The 17,864-nt window shown below is 40.7% G+C and overlaps 1 protein-coding gene across 3 annotated transcripts in view; it reads left to right on the top strand.

Annotated features, from left to right (window-relative positions):
- abcc1 (ATP-binding cassette, sub-family C (CFTR/MRP), member 1) overlaps window positions 1-17,613 on the top strand; it is a 95,696-nt gene extending 78,083 nt beyond the window's left edge. For all 3 annotated transcript variants that reach the window (XM_041206165.1, XM_041206164.1, XM_041206163.1), the window contains 8 exons: window positions 3,520-3,719; window positions 3,994-4,120; window positions 7,060-7,161; window positions 8,090-8,236; window positions 9,031-9,189; window positions 9,297-9,463; window positions 10,638-10,832; window positions 17,139-17,613. In XM_041206165.1, coding sequence (XP_041062099.1) covers window positions 3,520-3,719; window positions 3,994-4,120; window positions 7,060-7,161; window positions 8,090-8,236; window positions 9,031-9,189; window positions 9,297-9,463; window positions 10,638-10,832; window positions 17,139-17,247 — 1,206 coding nt within the window. In that variant the 3' untranslated portion in view covers window positions 17,248-17,613. The remainder of the gene's footprint in view (window positions 1-3,519; window positions 3,720-3,993; window positions 4,121-7,059; window positions 7,162-8,089; window positions 8,237-9,030; window positions 9,190-9,296; window positions 9,464-10,637; window positions 10,833-17,138) is intronic.
- The last annotated feature ends 251 nt before the right edge of the window (window positions 17,614-17,864 follow it).

The following is a 17,864-nucleotide window of genomic DNA, read 5'->3' as shown; positions in this document are numbered from 1 at the left end:
ACCAATGGTAAGAGATTATACATTTTATAATGTATGTCACATTTCAGGTTTCATAGGCTGGACTTAGATTCAAGACATTTTTCTGAAACAGGTAGAAAGAAAACTAAAGCACTAATTATAAAATTCGCATGGTCACTCTGATTAAATTCTAAATCTAGTGATTTTGAAGCAGTCCACTTAACGCATGAAATAATTAATTTCACAAATCATAATATCCATATGAAAATTAATAAGTTAGAATATTTGAATTTTTGTAATTTACATGGGAGATTTTCAAAGCAAAGCCACCAATTTTGCTCCTCTGTTTGGAACATGAGGCAGTGAAAACAATTTAGAATTTAGGTGCGTGTTGTTATTTCTTTTAATGATGTACCAGGTTCACTGGGTTTTTGACCCAGCTACTTGTCTGACATTTATCTGCAGTTGGTTTAAAGAGAGGATGGCTTTCCTTTGTTAATTCCAAATATGCTGAAGCGTAATTTAAAAAAAAAATCAAAAATGCTACATCATAATGCAAAAATATTGCACTTAAAATGCTTTTTGTGTTTTTTTAAGTGTTTTACAATATCTCAATAATACAGGAGAAATTTTAAATGCGTTTTAACTTTTTTTTTAACCTCTGTGATTATTGAGCATTAGGTGGAGAAATAATACTGGGTTTCAAAAGTGACGCCAAAAGCTTAGGTATTTATTACCTAACTGTTAGTGGCACCAAATTAGCAGTGTCCATGTCTTGCTCCCTCACTGTGAAGTGTATTTCGTAAGTGTGCAAGAGTTTACTCTGAGACACACTTGCATCAACATATTACTGTTTGTCACATGCTTGTGTCGATGCATTAATAATCGGCTGTGGCTTGGACTGGAGAGGGAAGGACCCAATGATGATGGATGAGTTTATTTAAAGTGAGCTCATAAGCCCACAGTGTTAATTATTTTGCTAGTGCAGCTGTGTTTACTGATCTGGGCACTACTAAGCTGTGGTGCAGCTGATAGAGCTGGGAAGCAATTTTTTTAAGCAATGAATCCCACCTTGTTCTCGTCCTGCCTCTGAAATGGACAGTAGGGACAGGACGCTCAAAGAGAAAAGGCATGTGAAAGTTACTTAGCCTCAAAAAATTGGGGTGGCTGAAGGGGCGGGTAGTTAAAATAGAGCAATATTAGAGAAAAGAGGAAGATTCAGTTTAAATGTATGTAGAGGGACGTTTTCCATCCTTACTTGGTCTGGCCTAAAGGCGACTCCAGACCCACATCAATGTGGGTGACTCTTAGTTGCCTCCTGAAATGTTCTCAATGGTAATTCAAGATTGGCATTAAGTAGTGTCCTTTCCAGCAATGCCCACATTCTGTGAATTAATATAAAAAAAATAGAAAAAGGAATATCCAGTTAAGAAGAATGTAGGTGCAATGTCTTTTTTTATTTTTTTCTGAAATTGTTTTACTTTAGTAGCCCTGGGTTAATGTTATAATTTTATTCCTGACATTAAAATATTGTTTGAATCACAGCAAATGAGCTGGAAACAAAGTTCAAATTAATGCAGTAATTGTAACTATTTTCTTATGCTTTGGATGTGCTGCAGCTGATGAATGCTGTAATTTCAGGAGACAGTCTCTTAAACTGCAATTCGTCTTTTTCCAAAGTGGATACTATGACACCTGAAGTCCCTTTTGATTGAAATTCTCTATCTCTGTGGTGTATTTCACATTCTAACTGGGATAGGGTTCTGGACTTAAGAACAGCAGGGAGAGAGAGATGGTGTTACTTTTCCATTCTGCAGGCTTCTTCTGGTTGTCAGAGTAACCAACAGGCAAGCTTATAATCATAACTTTTCACATGTGGAGTTTTGGTCATGTGATAACTGTTATTGGCACACAATACAGGGTGATCCATGTTGATGAAAGAGCCTTGATGTCCCATTGTGAAAGCTATCAAGATGCCTTCGAAACAGATGGGGGTCCTTGGTGTTAATGGTATCTTAATTATATTAATATACACAAGCGAAGGGCATTGTTTAATTAAGTACTTTGAGGACATACAAGTAGGGGACAGCTGGGACACTGGGTGTGAGAGGAGATCTTATGAGACTGAACAAAGTTAATAAATTACTTAAGTAAAGAAAAGCTGTGTGGCTTGATTTTGACTTCACCAAATGGCTTGGATTCTCTTTGCACTTAGCACCCTCCTTACGTAATAAGTTGTGTTAGTCCTTCATTATTGCTGATAGTTTCTGGGGTCAGAAAGTCTAGAGGCCCATTGTTCTTATGTTTTGTGGAGAGTTTAGACAGTAAAAGGCAGGTCTGAAGTGCATCAGGGGAACTGCTTATCACTGTCTCGTGGCAAATCCATGTTCAGATATTTCTAGACTCGGCCAATTTGTAAGTTAGGTGACTTCAGTGTCTTTGGTAAAAGTTCTTTTAAAGAAGCTCAATATATATCTGATCAACTGATGAAATTAAAGATTAATGTTCCATATGCACACAACACATTGTTGTGATAGTATAACTGGAGTTCAGACAAACTAGTTCTTATACACAGAGACAAGAACAGAGATCCCATCATGAGCATCCTAAAGATCCTTTAGTACCTCAAATTTTATTGGCTAAGAAACTAGAGCCCAACAAGTTTGTATAATATTCTGGAATGACTCTGTAAATATGTGCCTGTTGGGTTTTATAATTATTGTCATTCTCTGTAGTCCTCCTGATTTTCTCTTTTCATCTCGAACTTATCACTAGCTGTGACCTGAATTTGGCCCAAACGGCTGCCAATTAGGGGGCTTTGGTTTCCCTTTCTTTATTTGGGGCAGCACTTGAATGACCAAGAAGTAACATAGTGCAAATGTTGGAAATCTGAAAAGGAAATAAAAATGTCAGAATCGGGTAGAGACACAAATAGCTGCAATTCTCTTTAAAAGTTTTTGTCTTGATCTTTCTGCAAGGCAGGAATTGTGGGTTTCTAGGACCAGCCTCCTTTTCTGTAACCCCTCTCAGGATTCATTACTCACTCTTTCAGCAAACGGCAGCTGACCACTCAACATCCTAAATGGGAATGAAGTACAAATCGGCCATGATCTAATTGAGTGGCAGAATAAAATGATGGGGCTGAATGACCTACTCTGGTACCTCTTTTCCTTCACAAGTCTCTGTTTAAATTACGGAATATGGAGGTTTGTTATTCTGTTATGTCAGAGCCATAATGTTCACAATTGGCTTCTAAAGATGACCTTTTACCAATGAGACAATTGTATGGTTGTAACTGTCTGTGACCCAGAAATTAAGATATGACAGGAAGCCTGCTGTATGACTATAGGAGAGGAAATAATTGCCGACTAATTGTTATTGAAGCATACTTAATGGAGAAGACATGGGCACTACCTCTTGAGAGTTTTGTAGCAAATCTAGAGTGAGGGCTTGTGAAAGAGATGTGACTAATTCTGTTTAATTGAAACAAATGCTGCTTGTATCTATTTTTGGTGACAATTAAAATGATTTTAACTCATTAACGTATTTTTCTATTTTTAGAGGTACTATGTGGCTACCTCACGTCAGTTGAAAAGATTAGAATCAGCCAGCCGATCACCCATATTTTCAAACTTCAATGAAACTCTGCTTGGTGTTAGTGTTATCCGTGCTTTTGGAGAAGAAGACCGTTTTATACACCAGAATGACTTCAGAGTAGATGAAAACCAGAAAGCTTATTACCCCAGTATTGTTGCCAACAGGTAACTTAATAATATAATGTTACTGTACTTCTACATTTGGGTCATTCACGCCACTGTTTTGGGAATGCAGAAGTCATTAAAAGTGAATGAATGAATGCTCAATTAGTCTTGATTGTCAAATCAGATTTAATGTAGATGCCTGGTGCTTATTATTCTTACACCAACTAAGCATTGTGGGATGTTCCAAAATCACTTGTGCGGGAGCAGGAGAGCAAGTTTGACCGATCCCACAATAATTAGATTAACTATTTTCATCTTGTTAACATTCCACCAGGTGGTTGGCTGTGAGACTGGAGTTTGTTGGCAATTGCATTGTGCTTTTTGCTGCCCTGTTTGCTGTGGCTTACAGAGATACAGTCAGTCCAGGGATCGTTGGGTTGTCTATATCCTATGCCCTACAGGTATGGAGAAATATGTTTACAATTTTAATATTAATACTCTTACTCATTATAAACTTTTGCAATTAAACTACATTATAGCTGACTTAATTTTTAAAATCATGATAGTTTCCACAAAATTTCTAGAATTTGAGCAATGACTGCCCTTAACATCAAGGCAGCATGTGACCAAATGTGGCATCAAGGAGCTCTAGCAAAACTGAAGTCGATAGGAATCAGGGAAAACTCTCCGCTGATTGGAATCATACCTAGCAAAAAGGATGATGCTTGTGGCTGTTGTTGGAGGTCAATCATCTCAGTTCCCAGGACATAGCTGCAGGAGTTCCTCAGGGTAGTATCCTAGGCCCAGCCATCTTTAGCTGCTTCATCAATGACTTTCCTTCCATCTTAAGGTCAGAAGTGGGGATGTTCGCTGCTGATTGCACAATGTTCAGCACCATCCGCGGCGACTCAAATACTGAAGCAGTCCATGTCCGAATGCAGCAAGACCTGGACAATAATCAGACTTGGGCTGACAAGTGGTAAGTAACATTCGTGCCACATAAGTGCCAGGCAATGACCATCTCCAACAAGAGAGAATTTAACCATCTCCCCTTGACATTCAATGGCATGACCATCACTGAATCCCCAATTATCAACATCCTGGGAGCTACCATTGACCAGAAACTGAATTGGACCAACCATATAAATATCGTGACTACAAGAGCAGGTCAGAGGCAAGAAATTCTGCAGAGAGTCACTCACCACCTGACTCCTCAAAGCCTACTCACCATCTGCAAGCTCAATTCAGGAGTGTGATGGAATACTCTCCACTTGCCTGGATGAGTGCAGCTCCAGCAATACTCAAGAAGCTCAACACCATCCAGGACAAAGCAGCCAGCTTGATTGGCACTCCATCCACCACTGATGCACAGTGGTACAAGATGTATTGCAGCAACTTACCAAGGCTCCTTTGACAGCACCTTGCAAACCTGCAACATCTTCACTTAGAAGGACAAGGGCAGCAGGTGCAAGGGAACACCACCACCTGAAAGCTCCCCTCCAAGTCACTCGCCATCCTGACTTGGAAATATATCACTGTTCCTTCACTGTCGCTGGGTCAAAATCCTGGAACTCCCTCCCTAACAGCGCTGTGGGTGTACCTACACCACATGGACTGCAGCGGTTCAAGAAGGCAGCTCACCACCGCCTTCTCAAGGGCAATTAAGGATGTGCAATAAATGCTGGCCTAGCTAGCGATGCCCAGATCCCGTGAATGAATAAAAAAAGTTTAAAACTTCACTGCCCTTTTGAGCTGATCAGTTTTAGCCTGCTGTATTTTTTCTGGCTTTCCTTTTTTAAATTTTTCCTTGGGCTGGGGGAACAGCTGGAAAGACCACATATACTATCTGTGTCTAATTGTCTTGAGGGCGTGGTGATGTGCCTTGTATTCCTTCAATATTGCCGCATTTGTCCTTGGCCATAAAGGTTACTGTCAAGGTAACTGTGGCGAGTTGCTGCAGCATTCTGTACATACTGCAGCCACAGTATACCAGTGATGGCAAAGGTGGATAATGAGCCTGGTGGCAGGTGCCACTCAACCAAATTGCTGTTTCCTGAATGATGTTGATCTTTTTGAGTGTCATTGTGGGGCTGCCCACAGGCAAGGCAAGGGGCAATTCTTGAATTGCGCCTTCTGGATGGTGGAAAAGTTTTGAAGGGGTGACAAAGTGGTCCACTCTTCACAAAATATCCAGCCTCTGCTGTTACACTGATGCAGTGGAGTAGTGTAATATTTTTATACCTTTAGATATGCAAAGTGAAGTGAAAAATACTTTCCTGTCCTGAAGCATTGAATGACAATAATAGTAGATCCTTTTATAAAGTAATGAATTTGATACCACATGGTAGCTTTCAGTAATGGCAGAATATCTTGAGAGATTACCTCACTCTGACAACTGTGCAGATTACTTATTTTTTGTTAGTAATGACAATTTAATTTAATTGAGAGCAAAGTTTTTTGTTTCTTTCATGGGATGTGGGCTTCGCTGGCTGGGCCAGCATTTATTGCCCATCCCTAATTGCCCTTGAGAAGGTGGTGGTGAGCTGCCTTCTTGAACCGCTGCAGTCCATGTGATGTAGGCACACCCACAGTGCTGCTGGGAGGGAGTTCCTTCGGCTGCCTGAGGAAGAGAAAGTTTGATGACCGGGACCTCAAACCCAGCACCAAGCTCACTGTCTACAGAGCAGTAGTGATACCTGCCCTCCTATATGGCTCAGCCATGGACCATGTACAGCAGGCAGCTCAAAACTCTGGAGAAGTACCACCAGCGCTGCCTCTGCAAGATCCTGCAGATCCATTGGCAGGATGGGTGCACCAACATCAGTGTCCTCGCTCAGGCCAATAGCCCCAGTATTGAAACATTGACCACGCTCGACCAGCTGGGCTGGGTGGGCCACATTGACCGCATGCCTGACATGACACTCCCGAAACAAGCGCTCTACTCGGATCTTCAACACCGCAAGCCAGCCCCAGGAGGGCAGAGGAGACACTTCAAGGACACCCTCAAAGCTTCCATGAAAAAGTGCAACATTCCCACTGACATCTGGAAATCCCTGGCCCAAGACTGCCCGAAGTGGAGGGAAAGCATCCAGGAAGGAGCTGAACTCCTCGAGTCTCATCGCCAAGGTCTAGCTGAAACCAAGCGACAGCGATAGGAGCGAGTGGGAACCCGGGCACCTCACCCACCCCTGCCACTGTCTGCCCCACCTGTGACAGAGACTGTAGGTCATGCAGTGGACTCTTCAGTCACCCGAGAACTTATTTTTAGTGTGAAGGAAGTTGTCCTCTAGCCCTAGGGACAGTATAAGAAGGAGATCAAACTGAATGGTAAACAAGTTCAAAAGGCTAAATGTTCTACTCTTGTTCCTATGTCCCCTAAAAATGTCTCATTATTGTTTAGATAACATCGACACTAAACTGGCTGGTACGCATGACTTCTGAAGTAGAAACTAATATTGTTGCAGTGGAAAGAGTGCAAGAGTATTCTGGTACTCCCAAAGAGGTAAGATTCAAATTAGAAAATAAAACAGATCTGTCCTCTGAGATTGGAAGTCTTGGGTTTGGAACACCAAGCTTGTTCTGACATCTCAATCTGCGAAACATAAATTTATAGCATTTGGTGTTTGCATAAGCCCAGTAGTTGGGTGCCTCACCTGGATCGGTCGGGGGATGTAGACCCCTGCTAATCCTAATGGCAGGATCACAATTAACTAAAATTTCCTAGACTCTTTGGGTGGTAGCCCTGATTTTGGCTGCAGGTGGTGACAGTTGCTGCCAGGTATTTGTTGGAATGCGCCCCCCCCCCCCAACCCCAACCACCCCTGGTCAGTGGGTGGAGGGAAATTGAGCCTGGTGATTGGGAAGTGCTTTGGATTCTCTAGGTCAGCAGTCGGAGAGGGTTTGGGACTGGGGAATTCCAAGTACTGCTGGAATGGAGTCACCCTGCTCAACCGGGGACACCCAGTTCTTGCCCCACAAGGAGTTCAAAGAGGAGGACAGTTTGTATACACACCATCACAGCTCGGCTGCTTCTAGCCAGTCGACATCTCCTGCCAATCAGACGACAGTCAGGACTCCCCTGACCTGATGTTACTGTTACTTGTGCATCTCAAGTACATCCCAGAATGCTTTTTGGCAGGACCCTCATTGATGACATGAATTGCTGCCATTAATATTACCTTTTTAATGCAAAATTGTAAAACTATGTCGCTAAAAATTTACTCAATGACTTGAGAAAAGAATGATTAATAAAAACATTTTGAGCCATATTGTCTTCCACTCTTATGTAGTTGTGGGTTTAAATTTATATTTCCTCAACAATTTGATAATAAAAGGCCTCAACATGGAGCAGTTCTTAGAACAAATGTACAGAACATTCTGGCGAATATAACTGTCGGAAATGGCGTTATGATCCAGGCTTCTCTTTTTAGGCGCGTTGGATTATTAGAAATAATCGACCACCTGAAACGTGGCCTGCGGAAGGCAAGATAGAATTTGTAAACTATGGATTACGGTATAGAGAAGATCTTGACTTGGCCCTGAAGGACATCACTGTATCCATAAATGGAGGCGAAAAGGTGAGTGATGGAACTTTGACTGATATCACTGAGTAAAAGTTAATGTTTAGCAGAGTTGGTGCTCATGCTTTGACTGTAGCCATCTTTGCATAATAAGCTAACTCTAGATTTAATGCCTCCTGGTTTTACTCAGCTGCTGATTAATTTTTAACATCTAAATATTTCTTGAAACAAGCAAAAGTTTGTCAATTTCTATTTTTCATTCATGAAATTTATGGAATGTAAATCCGGTTGAAAATGGTTAAGTTTTGGGACATTTTTACAGCAGATGCTTGCAGCTTAATGAGTAGAGTTGTAATGTGAATCATGACAGATTACAATTACCACCATGCAGTCTGCTCAGATTCTTGTACTAATAATACATAGAAACTGGTTGGTATTTTCTTTCCCTGGAAACATGTTTTTCCCCTGTTGTTGACGGCTCCAGAGCACTTGTGTAAATTATAACAAATCTAAAACTGTCAATGTATATAGAGAGGAAAACGTTGCTGAATATTAGAATTGTTCAATAAATATTGAATACATATTATTTTAAAAAGTCAAAAAAACAGGATATAGATCTAATACCAAGTCTCAAAGGAATAGCATGCATTTTGAACATTGCTATTGTCCCTTTTTTAACTACATGTCTATGTTTATAAGTTTTATTTGTTATAGGGTCTATGAAATAGTTCTGCTTTCTTGGATATGGTATGTTTGTACAATATGATAGCACAAGCCTTTGATTTTTCATATTTATTTGTAGATATGATGTGTTTTAAATTTCACTGAAAATCTTATCTTTTCTTCTGTAGATTGGAATAGTTGGGAGAACAGGAGCAGGAAAATCTTCTTTTGCACTTGGCCTGTTTCGAATAATTGAAGCTGCTGAAGGACAAATCTCTATTGATGGAATAGACATTGCAAAAATAGGCCTTCATGACCTCAGGTTTCAGATTACTATCATACCTCAGGTACATAATTGCAGTCTGATTTTATTTGAAGTATAATATTTTTGTAAACCTGAGCTACAAAGTATAATGTAATTCTTACACCATACAATATGAACTTAATTAATTAGGACCCAGTATTGTTCTCTGGTTCACTTCGGATGAATTTGGATCCCTTTGATCAGTACTCGGATTCAGACTTGTGGAAAGCTTTGGAACTGGCTCACCTGAAAACTTTTGTGTCTGGTCTGCCTAACAAATTGAATCATGAATGTTCTGAAGGAGGAGAGAATCTCAGGTAAAATGCAAACATATATGTTTTAACATTATAACGTAGCAGTTAATTCTGTCTATTTCATTTTGAATGAGAGTTATTAAACAAACACCACTAAACAAAACCTGTGGTTTTGATATTTCCTGAAACAATGCATTTAGACTTCAATTTATAAGTCCGATCTGATGAATCTAGCGATAATGTGATAACAATAGAAACAGATTTTGATTGGTTCTGATAGCAACTTTTAGTTTCTCGAATTTTACAAGTTTATTTGTTTAAATAAGTTTGTGGCGCCCTGAGTTCAGTTGTTGTTTAAAGATCTTTGCAAATTGTGAAGTGATTCAGTTATGACTACCAAATTAAATGAGCGTAACATTAAGTAGCTGGTATATTTGAAGAAGTGAGACATTAGAGCCCATTAGTGTGCTGTTTCTAATGTGTCAATATAGTTGTCGATTACCCATGATGGTGCTCATGGTCACTTCTAAAATTCAGCTGCAAGTAAGTTCTTTCAAAAATTATGACTCAGGAAGTGTGGCAAAAGCACGCTGTTATATTTTTTGGTAAATGCACATAATCCAAATGATCTGTCCTGACTCTTAAAGGGTAAAAGGCAGAAAGTTATAATGGGAAGTTAGAAAGTTGAAAGGAAGCTAGAGAAGAAAGTTATCCCTATTGTAAAAGGACTACTGGAATTATAATACTAGAATGCCGAAGTATCAGTCAGCTAAGATTAGAATAGCATTATGAATCTGGGGTGATTTCTCTCTCTCCTCTCCCATCCTACAGGAGAAAGCTGTACATCAATAAAATGGTGAAATTACTGGGATATACACTACATTGTGTCTAGTGCTTCATGGCATGTATCAGAAATATGTCCCTTCACTTTGAGGGGGCCAAAGAAATTGGTATTTCGTATAACAAATTCCATTTACTCCATCAATATTAATGTACTGAATTGATCCGATCTAAATGTTTGGTTTTTAGAACTCTTCTGCTGAAGTTAGTGGATGAGTGGGAGAAAATCTCTGGAAATCCTCTACCGATCTTCCCTACTCAGCATTTTATAATGCAAACAGACAAAATTCATTTTGGTCAGAAAGGCATGGTTTATTTTAGATTCGGAATATGGATCACATCAAGGCACTGTATGGATAAACAATAAACACAAGATCAAAATGTTTTGTGATTTCAGTGTTGGACAGCGACAGCTGCTCTGTTTAGCACGGGCTCTTCTTCGGAAATCTAAAATTCTAGTTCTTGATGAAGCTACAGCTGCTGTGGATCTAGAAACAGATGAACTCATCCAGTCAACAATAAGAAACCAGTTTGCTGAATGTACTGTGCTCACAGTAGCACATCGTCTCAAAACCATTATGGATTATACACGGTAATATAAAATTTAGCTTGAAATTTACATGATCTTATCTCTGGAACTTGTTGGATAATTGCATCCGTATTCTCCAATTTATGCCATTAATTAATAAACAGGAAGTAATTTTGCCTGTATGATTGGAAACGCTTTGTCGAGTCAATCCTAAGCCATCGTCTGCCACTTTACCGCAATTGCATCATTGGATCTCAATCTGCCTATTTAAAGGAGGACTCTGTTGGTCCCTCTGTGTGTCCTCCTTGTCTGCTGAGTGCAGCAGGTTATTATTGAGGGATGATGAGGTTTGTCCCCAGGCTAATTTTAGGTCCCTACATGCTCTGTGCCTGCTTGGGGAGATGTGGTGGCAATGTGGTTTTGTCACTGGACTAGTATTCCAGAGACCCTCTAGGGACCTGGGTTCGAACCCCACCATGGCTAATGGTGAAATTTGAATTCAATAAAAATCTAGAATTAGCCGGGAGAGAGGCAGAGAGCGAACCTAGTTGGAGAACACGCACAGGTTCAGCTTTGGCTCTAGAATGCCAGATTTGAAGAAGCAAAATGAAGTGACATCACAGGAAAACTGCAAGTTCATTGGTTGGTGAGAAACTGCTGTTAGGGAGTATCCTTTAAATAGTTGTTAATTTAGAAAAGTGTATTACCTTTAAAGAAGAAGCTACTTGGATTTTAACAAGAAACACTTGGAATAGGGGAGTAAATTTAAGTCAGGGTCAGTAAAATAAAGTAATATAAGTAAACCAAAGTAAAGACATGGCAAGGCAGCTCGGTCGCGTGGAATGCGCGTCCTTTAACATGTGGGAAGTTGTGGACACTGCTGGCATCTTCACTGACCACTTGTGCAGGAAGTGCTGCCAGCTGCAGGAACTTGAAGTCTGGGTTTTGAAGCTCGAGCGGCGGCTGGAGTCACTGTGGTGCATCCGTGAGGCTGAGAGCCATGTGGATAGCACGTTCAGAGAGGTAGTCACACCGCAGGCTAGGAGCATGGAGGCAGAAAGGGAATGGGTGGCCGCCAGGTGGCCCAAGGGAAGCAGGCAGGCGGTGCAGGAGTCCTGTGGGATCCCACTCGCAAATTGGGTTTCTGTTTTGGATACTGGTGAGGGTGTTGGTTCCTTAGGAGTGTAGTCAGAATTAGGTTTGTAGCACCACGAGCGGCTCGGCTGTACAGGGGGGGAGGAAGAAGAGTGGAAGAGCAATATTGATAGGGGATTCATTAGTTAGGGGAACAGATAGGCGTTTCTGCGGCCATAGACGTGACTCTAGGATGGTATGTTGCCTCTCTGGTGCCAGGACCAAGGACGTCACAGAGCGGCTGCAGGACGTTCTCCTGGGGAATGGTGATCAGCCAGAGGTTGTGGTCTACATTGGCACCAATGACTTGGTTAGGAAGGGGGATGTGGTCCTATGATCAGAAATTAGGGGGCTAGGTTGAAAATTAGCAAACAGGTACTCGAATGTAGTAATTTCCGGATTACTCCCAGTGCCACGTGCAAGTGAGTACAGAAATGGGAGGATAAGGCAGATGTATGCGTGGCTGAAAATATGGTGCAAGAGGGAGAGCTTTAGATTCCTGGGGCACTGGGACTGGCTCTGGGGAAGATGGGACCTGTATAAGCCAGGCAGGTTGCACCTGAACAGAGCTGGGACGGAGTTCCTTACGTTTTGCTAGTGCTGTTGGGGGTAGCTTTAAACTAACTTGGCAGGTGTGTGGAAACCAGGAGAGAGTATTCGAGAGGAACACCAGGGTGCACAAAAAACGGGGAGAGACCGATAGCACTAGTATAGAGAATAGTAAATTAATAGGTGGAGTCGGAGTAAGGGAGAAAGTCATGAAGTCTAAATCAGGGTTACTGTGCATGTATGTGAATGCAGAGAGTATAGTAAATAAGATTGGGGAGTTACAGGTGCAGATTGCCATGTTGTGGCGATAGCAGAGACCTGGCTCGAGAAAGGACAGGACTGTGTTGAATATTCCTGGGTACAAGGTGTTCGGAAAAGATAGGAAAGGGGTGGCTGTATTGGTTGAGAGCATTGCAGTGCTGGAGAAAGAGAATGTTCCAGAGGGTTCAAGGACAGAATCAATTTGGCTAGAGCTAAGGAACAAAAAGGTTACAATTACCATTGGTTGGTGTAGTTTATAGACTGCCAACTAGTGAGAAGGATGTAGAGGAACAAATCCGCAAGGAAATTACAGAGAGAAGCAGGTATTGTAGAGTAGTTATAATGGGGGACTTTAATTACCCAAAAGTAGACTGGGACAGTGATAGTGTAAAGAGAAGAGAGGGGCAAGAGTTCCTAGATTGTGTTCAGGAAAATTTTCTACGGCAGTATGTATCCAGTCCAACAAGAAAGGATGCACTGTTGGACTTGGTTCTTGGAAATGAGGTGGGCCAAATAGATCAAGTGTCAGTGGGGAACATTTAGGAGACAGTGATCATTGTATCCTAAGATTTATGATGATGGTAGAAAAGGAAATGTGCAACCCAGAGTAAGAATAATTAACTTGGGGACCGCCAACTTCAGTGGGGCAAGAATGGAGCTGGGCCAGGTAGACTGGAACCAACGGTTGGTGGAAAAAAACTGTAGCTGAGCAATGGGCTACCTTCAAAGAAGAATTGGTTTGGGCACAGCCAAGATATATTCCCTCAAAAGGGAAAGGCAGGGCAAACAAATCCAGAGCTTCCGGGATGAAAAAGGAGATACAAATTAAGATAAAGAAGAAGAAGTGTGCTTATAACGGGTGTCAGGTAGAAAATACAATTGAGAACCAAGCAGAATACAGAAGGTTCAGAGGGAGGTGAGAAAGCAAAGCGGGATCATGAGAAAAGATTGGCAGCCAACATAAAGGGGAATTCCAAAGTCTTCCATCAGCACATAAATAGTAAGAGGGTGGTAAAAGGAGGAATAGGGCTGATTAGAGGCCAAAAAGGGGATTTACACATGGAGGCAGCGGGCATGGCTGAGGTGTTAAATCAATACTTTGCGCCTGTCTTTACCAAGGAAGCAGGTGCTACCCACGCCACGGTGACAGAGGAGGAAACTCTGTCACTAGAATGGTTCAAAGTTGATAAGGGGGAAGTGTTGGATAAACTGCCGGTATTTAAGGTTGACAAGGCACTGGGACCGGATGAGGTGCATCCAAGGATATTGAAGGAGGTAAGAGTGGAAATTGCAGGGACATTGGCCATAATCTTTCAGTCTGTTCTAGACTTGGGAGATGCCAGAAGACTGGAGAATTGCAAACATTACGTCCTTGTTCAGAAAAGATTGCAAGGATAAGCCCAGCAAATATAGACCAGTAAGTTTAACTTCAGTGGTGGGGAAGCTTCTAGAGAAAATTTTTCAGGATAGAATTAGCAGTCACATGGAAAAATATGGGTTGATTAGAAAGAGCCAGCATGGATTTCTAAAGGGGGAATCGTGTTTAACTAACTTGGAGTTTTTTGAAGTGGTAGCAGAGAGGGTTGATGAGGGTAATGCTGTTGATGTGGTGTATATGGACTTTCAAGAGGCATTTGATACAGTGCCACATGACAGACTAGTGAGAAAAGTTATAGCTCATGGAATAAAGGGGACAGTAGCAATGTGGATACAAACTTGGCTGAGTAATAGGAAACAGAGGGTATTGGTCAATGGATATGTTTTAGGCTGGAGGAAGGTTTGTAGTGAAGTTTCCCAAGGATTGGTATTGGGACTCTTGCTTTTCCTGATATATGTTAATGATTTAGATCCTGGTGTGCAGGGGACAATTTCAAAGTTTGCGGATGTTACAAAACTTGGAAGCATTGCAAGCTATGAAGAGGACAGTATAGAACTTCACAAGGACATAGACAAGCTGGTGGATTGGGCAGATAGGTGGCAGATGAAGTTCAATGCGGAGAGGTGTGAGATGATTTATTTTGGTAGGAAGGACACGGAGAGACAATATAAAATGATGGGTACAATTCTTAAGGGTGTGTAGGAGCAGAGACACCTGGATGTGTATGTGCATAGATCATTGAAGGTGGCAGGACAGGTGGAGAGAGCAATTAATAAAACATAGTGTTCTGGGCTTTATTAACAGGGGCATAGAATACAAGAGCAGGGAGGTTATGCTGAGCTTATATAAGGCACTAGTTAGACCTCAGTTGGAGTATTGTGTACAGTTCTGAGCACCACACTATAGGAAGGATGTGATCGCATTGGAGAGAGAGCAGAAGAGGTTGACAAGAATTGTTCCAAGGCTGAGAAACTTATGAAGACAGATTGAAGAGGTTGTGACTGTATTCCTTGAAGAGGAGAAGGCTAAGAGGAGATTTAATAGAGGTATACAAAATCATGAGGGGGCTAGATAGAGTCGATAGGGAGAAACTGTTCCTGCTCGTAAAAGGATCGAGAACGAGAGGGCACGGATTTAAAGTGATGTGCAAAAGAAGTGGATGTGATGAGAAACTTTTTTACAAGGTGAGTGGTTCATGTCTGGAATGCTCTTCCTGGAAGTGCATTCTCCTCTCAGAGGATAGTCAATCTGGAATTCTTTACTGCAGAGGACTGTAGAGGCTCAGTCGTTAAATATATTCAAGGCTGAGATAGACGCACTTTTATCAGTAAGGGAATCAAGGGTTATGGGGAAAAGACAGGACTGTGATAATCCTCAACTCCAGATCAGCCATGATCTCATTGAATGGCAGAGCAGACCTGTTGAGCCGAATGGCCTACTTCTGTTCCTACATCTTATGGTCTTGTGATGTGGTGGAGGCAGGTTCAATCGAGGCATTCTGCAGGACAATAGATTATTTGAATCGGAACAATGTGCAAGGGTACAAGGAAAAAACAGGAGAATGGCACTAAGCCATGATGCTCGTTTGGAGAGCTGGTACACATAGTTGACTCCTGATAATTTGAAGTCTTTTTATAATGCTTGAATTATCCAATAATTTGAATGAATCACATAGATAACAGTGCATAACTGAGCACTTTGAATTCAGGGGACTGTATATTTTGTAGTATTGTGGTGTTGCAGTGTATTGAGTCATACCTCCGGTTCCTCCCCGTGGCAAGTTCCAATCTCGGTGGTACTCTCATGGAAGGATATAGAATCTATGCTTCCCCTATGGGGGTAGATTTTGGGAAACTTTAGCAATTGATCTTGCATGTGCATCCAATAATTGACTAAGTTCAAAAGCACATGAATAAGCCACATGTTAACTTCCATGCAGAAACTTGAAGAGAGAAAAAAAATATGTATTTAAAAACAGGTTGAGATAGAAGTATGTTCTCTCAGCAGCGTATTTTTGAAGTGAAATCCTCATAAATTAGTTATTCTTGCAAATGCTAATTTGTCAAAAATGCTAATATGATGTATTCTGAGGGTAATTGCATTTGTAAATATAAAATTACATTGCACGTTCAAATTCAGTCTTGGGAACTAAGTGTCTTCATTCCACAGCATAGTAAATTACTTGAATTTGGACATCCACAACTGATTTTTGTGCCGCTTATATGCTGTAGACCAGATTTTCTTCTTTAGAAGTTAAATTAATTAGTGGCAAAATAGCCTAGCCAAATTGTTACTTTGGCTCATGTTTTAGCAAGGTACTCAATACCAAACCAGTACATATGCCAATTTAGATTCAGCAGATGATGGTTGGTTTTACTTTTATTTTGATTATGTAAAAGTAAAGCAACACCACCATCTGGTGGAGGGAGTCCTTTAAACAGACGGACCATGTACATGATGCTTTTCCAAATCTGCTACTCCTGAATTGAGGTAGAAAATTGAGACGAAGCTGCACCTATTATGTGTTTGTGGTATAAAAATGGGAGGTTGGCTGAAGCATGACCTGCTTTTATAGTGCCCTGGTTATGTTAATATTATGGACAATGGAGTAAGAGAGTCTTGCACTTCACTTACAACAGCCTGGGATTCCGTTTACATCCTCCTGCAGCAAACTGAATGATATGGTGTTTGAGCATTGCAACCTAGGAACTGTTAGCCTGTGGCAGAATGAGTTAATGGTAAAGCTTGTGTGAACAGTCATGATGGTATTCAGGGTAATTATTTTAAAATATTCCTGATTCTTTCCCACTGATAATCTATAAGCGTGTTTACGAATATAATTTGTTCAGAAATGTTGCTAGCATTAAAAAGGCAGGTAATTTGATTTGGTGCCTACATTGCTGATGGACAATCTAATGGGCAAACAATGAGTCGGGCTCAAAACCCGTTATGTGGTTAAAAATATATTCTGTGTAATTTACTGTGGCTAATATTCAGGGGCACCACAAACATGGGTATTTTCCTGAAGTCCTTTTTTGTTTTTGCAGGATTATGGTTCTGGACAAGGGCCGGATTATAGAGTTTGATACTGCACCGGAACTTCTCCGCAGAAAAGGAACCTTTTACAAAATGGCAATGGACTCTGGTCTTTTGTAATTTAGTTATATTTTCAGGTTTGCCTGAAATTGGAGGAGTTAAACATATTATAGTGAACCAAAACTTGAATGTAAAACCTTTTAAGTTGGTAATTGGCATCTGTTTATAAGGAGTTTTGTATAAAACAAAGTATTTTCATATACCTCTGACTTTTTTATATAGATTTGAGTTTTTCTTTAAGGTGGTACATTCTTCCTTATTTAAGTATTTATAGTACCTATAAATATGAAGATCTAAATAATAGGTGCAAGGCATCAAAATGTTGATTTGTAGTGCTTTATGGTACTGCATTTATTTTTGACAATTGTGTTAATGTGCATATTGTAAATCATGAGGAATGAATAATAAAACTGCTGGTTGGCTGAATTTAAACATCATCTCATTATATCATTACAAGTAGATCTTCTGTAGCATTGCTCTAGGGTATTTGAGGACCTGAAGTGCATGATATGTTGCTTACTGCAACCACATAGTGGCCTAAGTGTAGTACTGAAGTGTTCTACAATGAAGTCAGCAAATTTACTAATACTCTATAAAGCACATCCGATGTAGTAAACATGTTGCATGCTACTGATGCTGAAAGGTACAAGCCTTGGTGATATAGCTGTAATATTGTT

This window comes from Carcharodon carcharias, chromosome 15 (genome assembly GCF_017639515.1).
Source record: "Carcharodon carcharias isolate sCarCar2 chromosome 15, sCarCar2.pri, whole genome shotgun sequence".
In the NCBI taxonomy this organism is placed as follows: Eukaryota; Metazoa; Chordata; class Chondrichthyes; order Lamniformes; family Lamnidae; genus Carcharodon; species Carcharodon carcharias.
The sequence above is the reverse complement of the archived record's forward strand: the minus strand, read 5'-3'. Positions and strand labels throughout refer to the sequence as shown.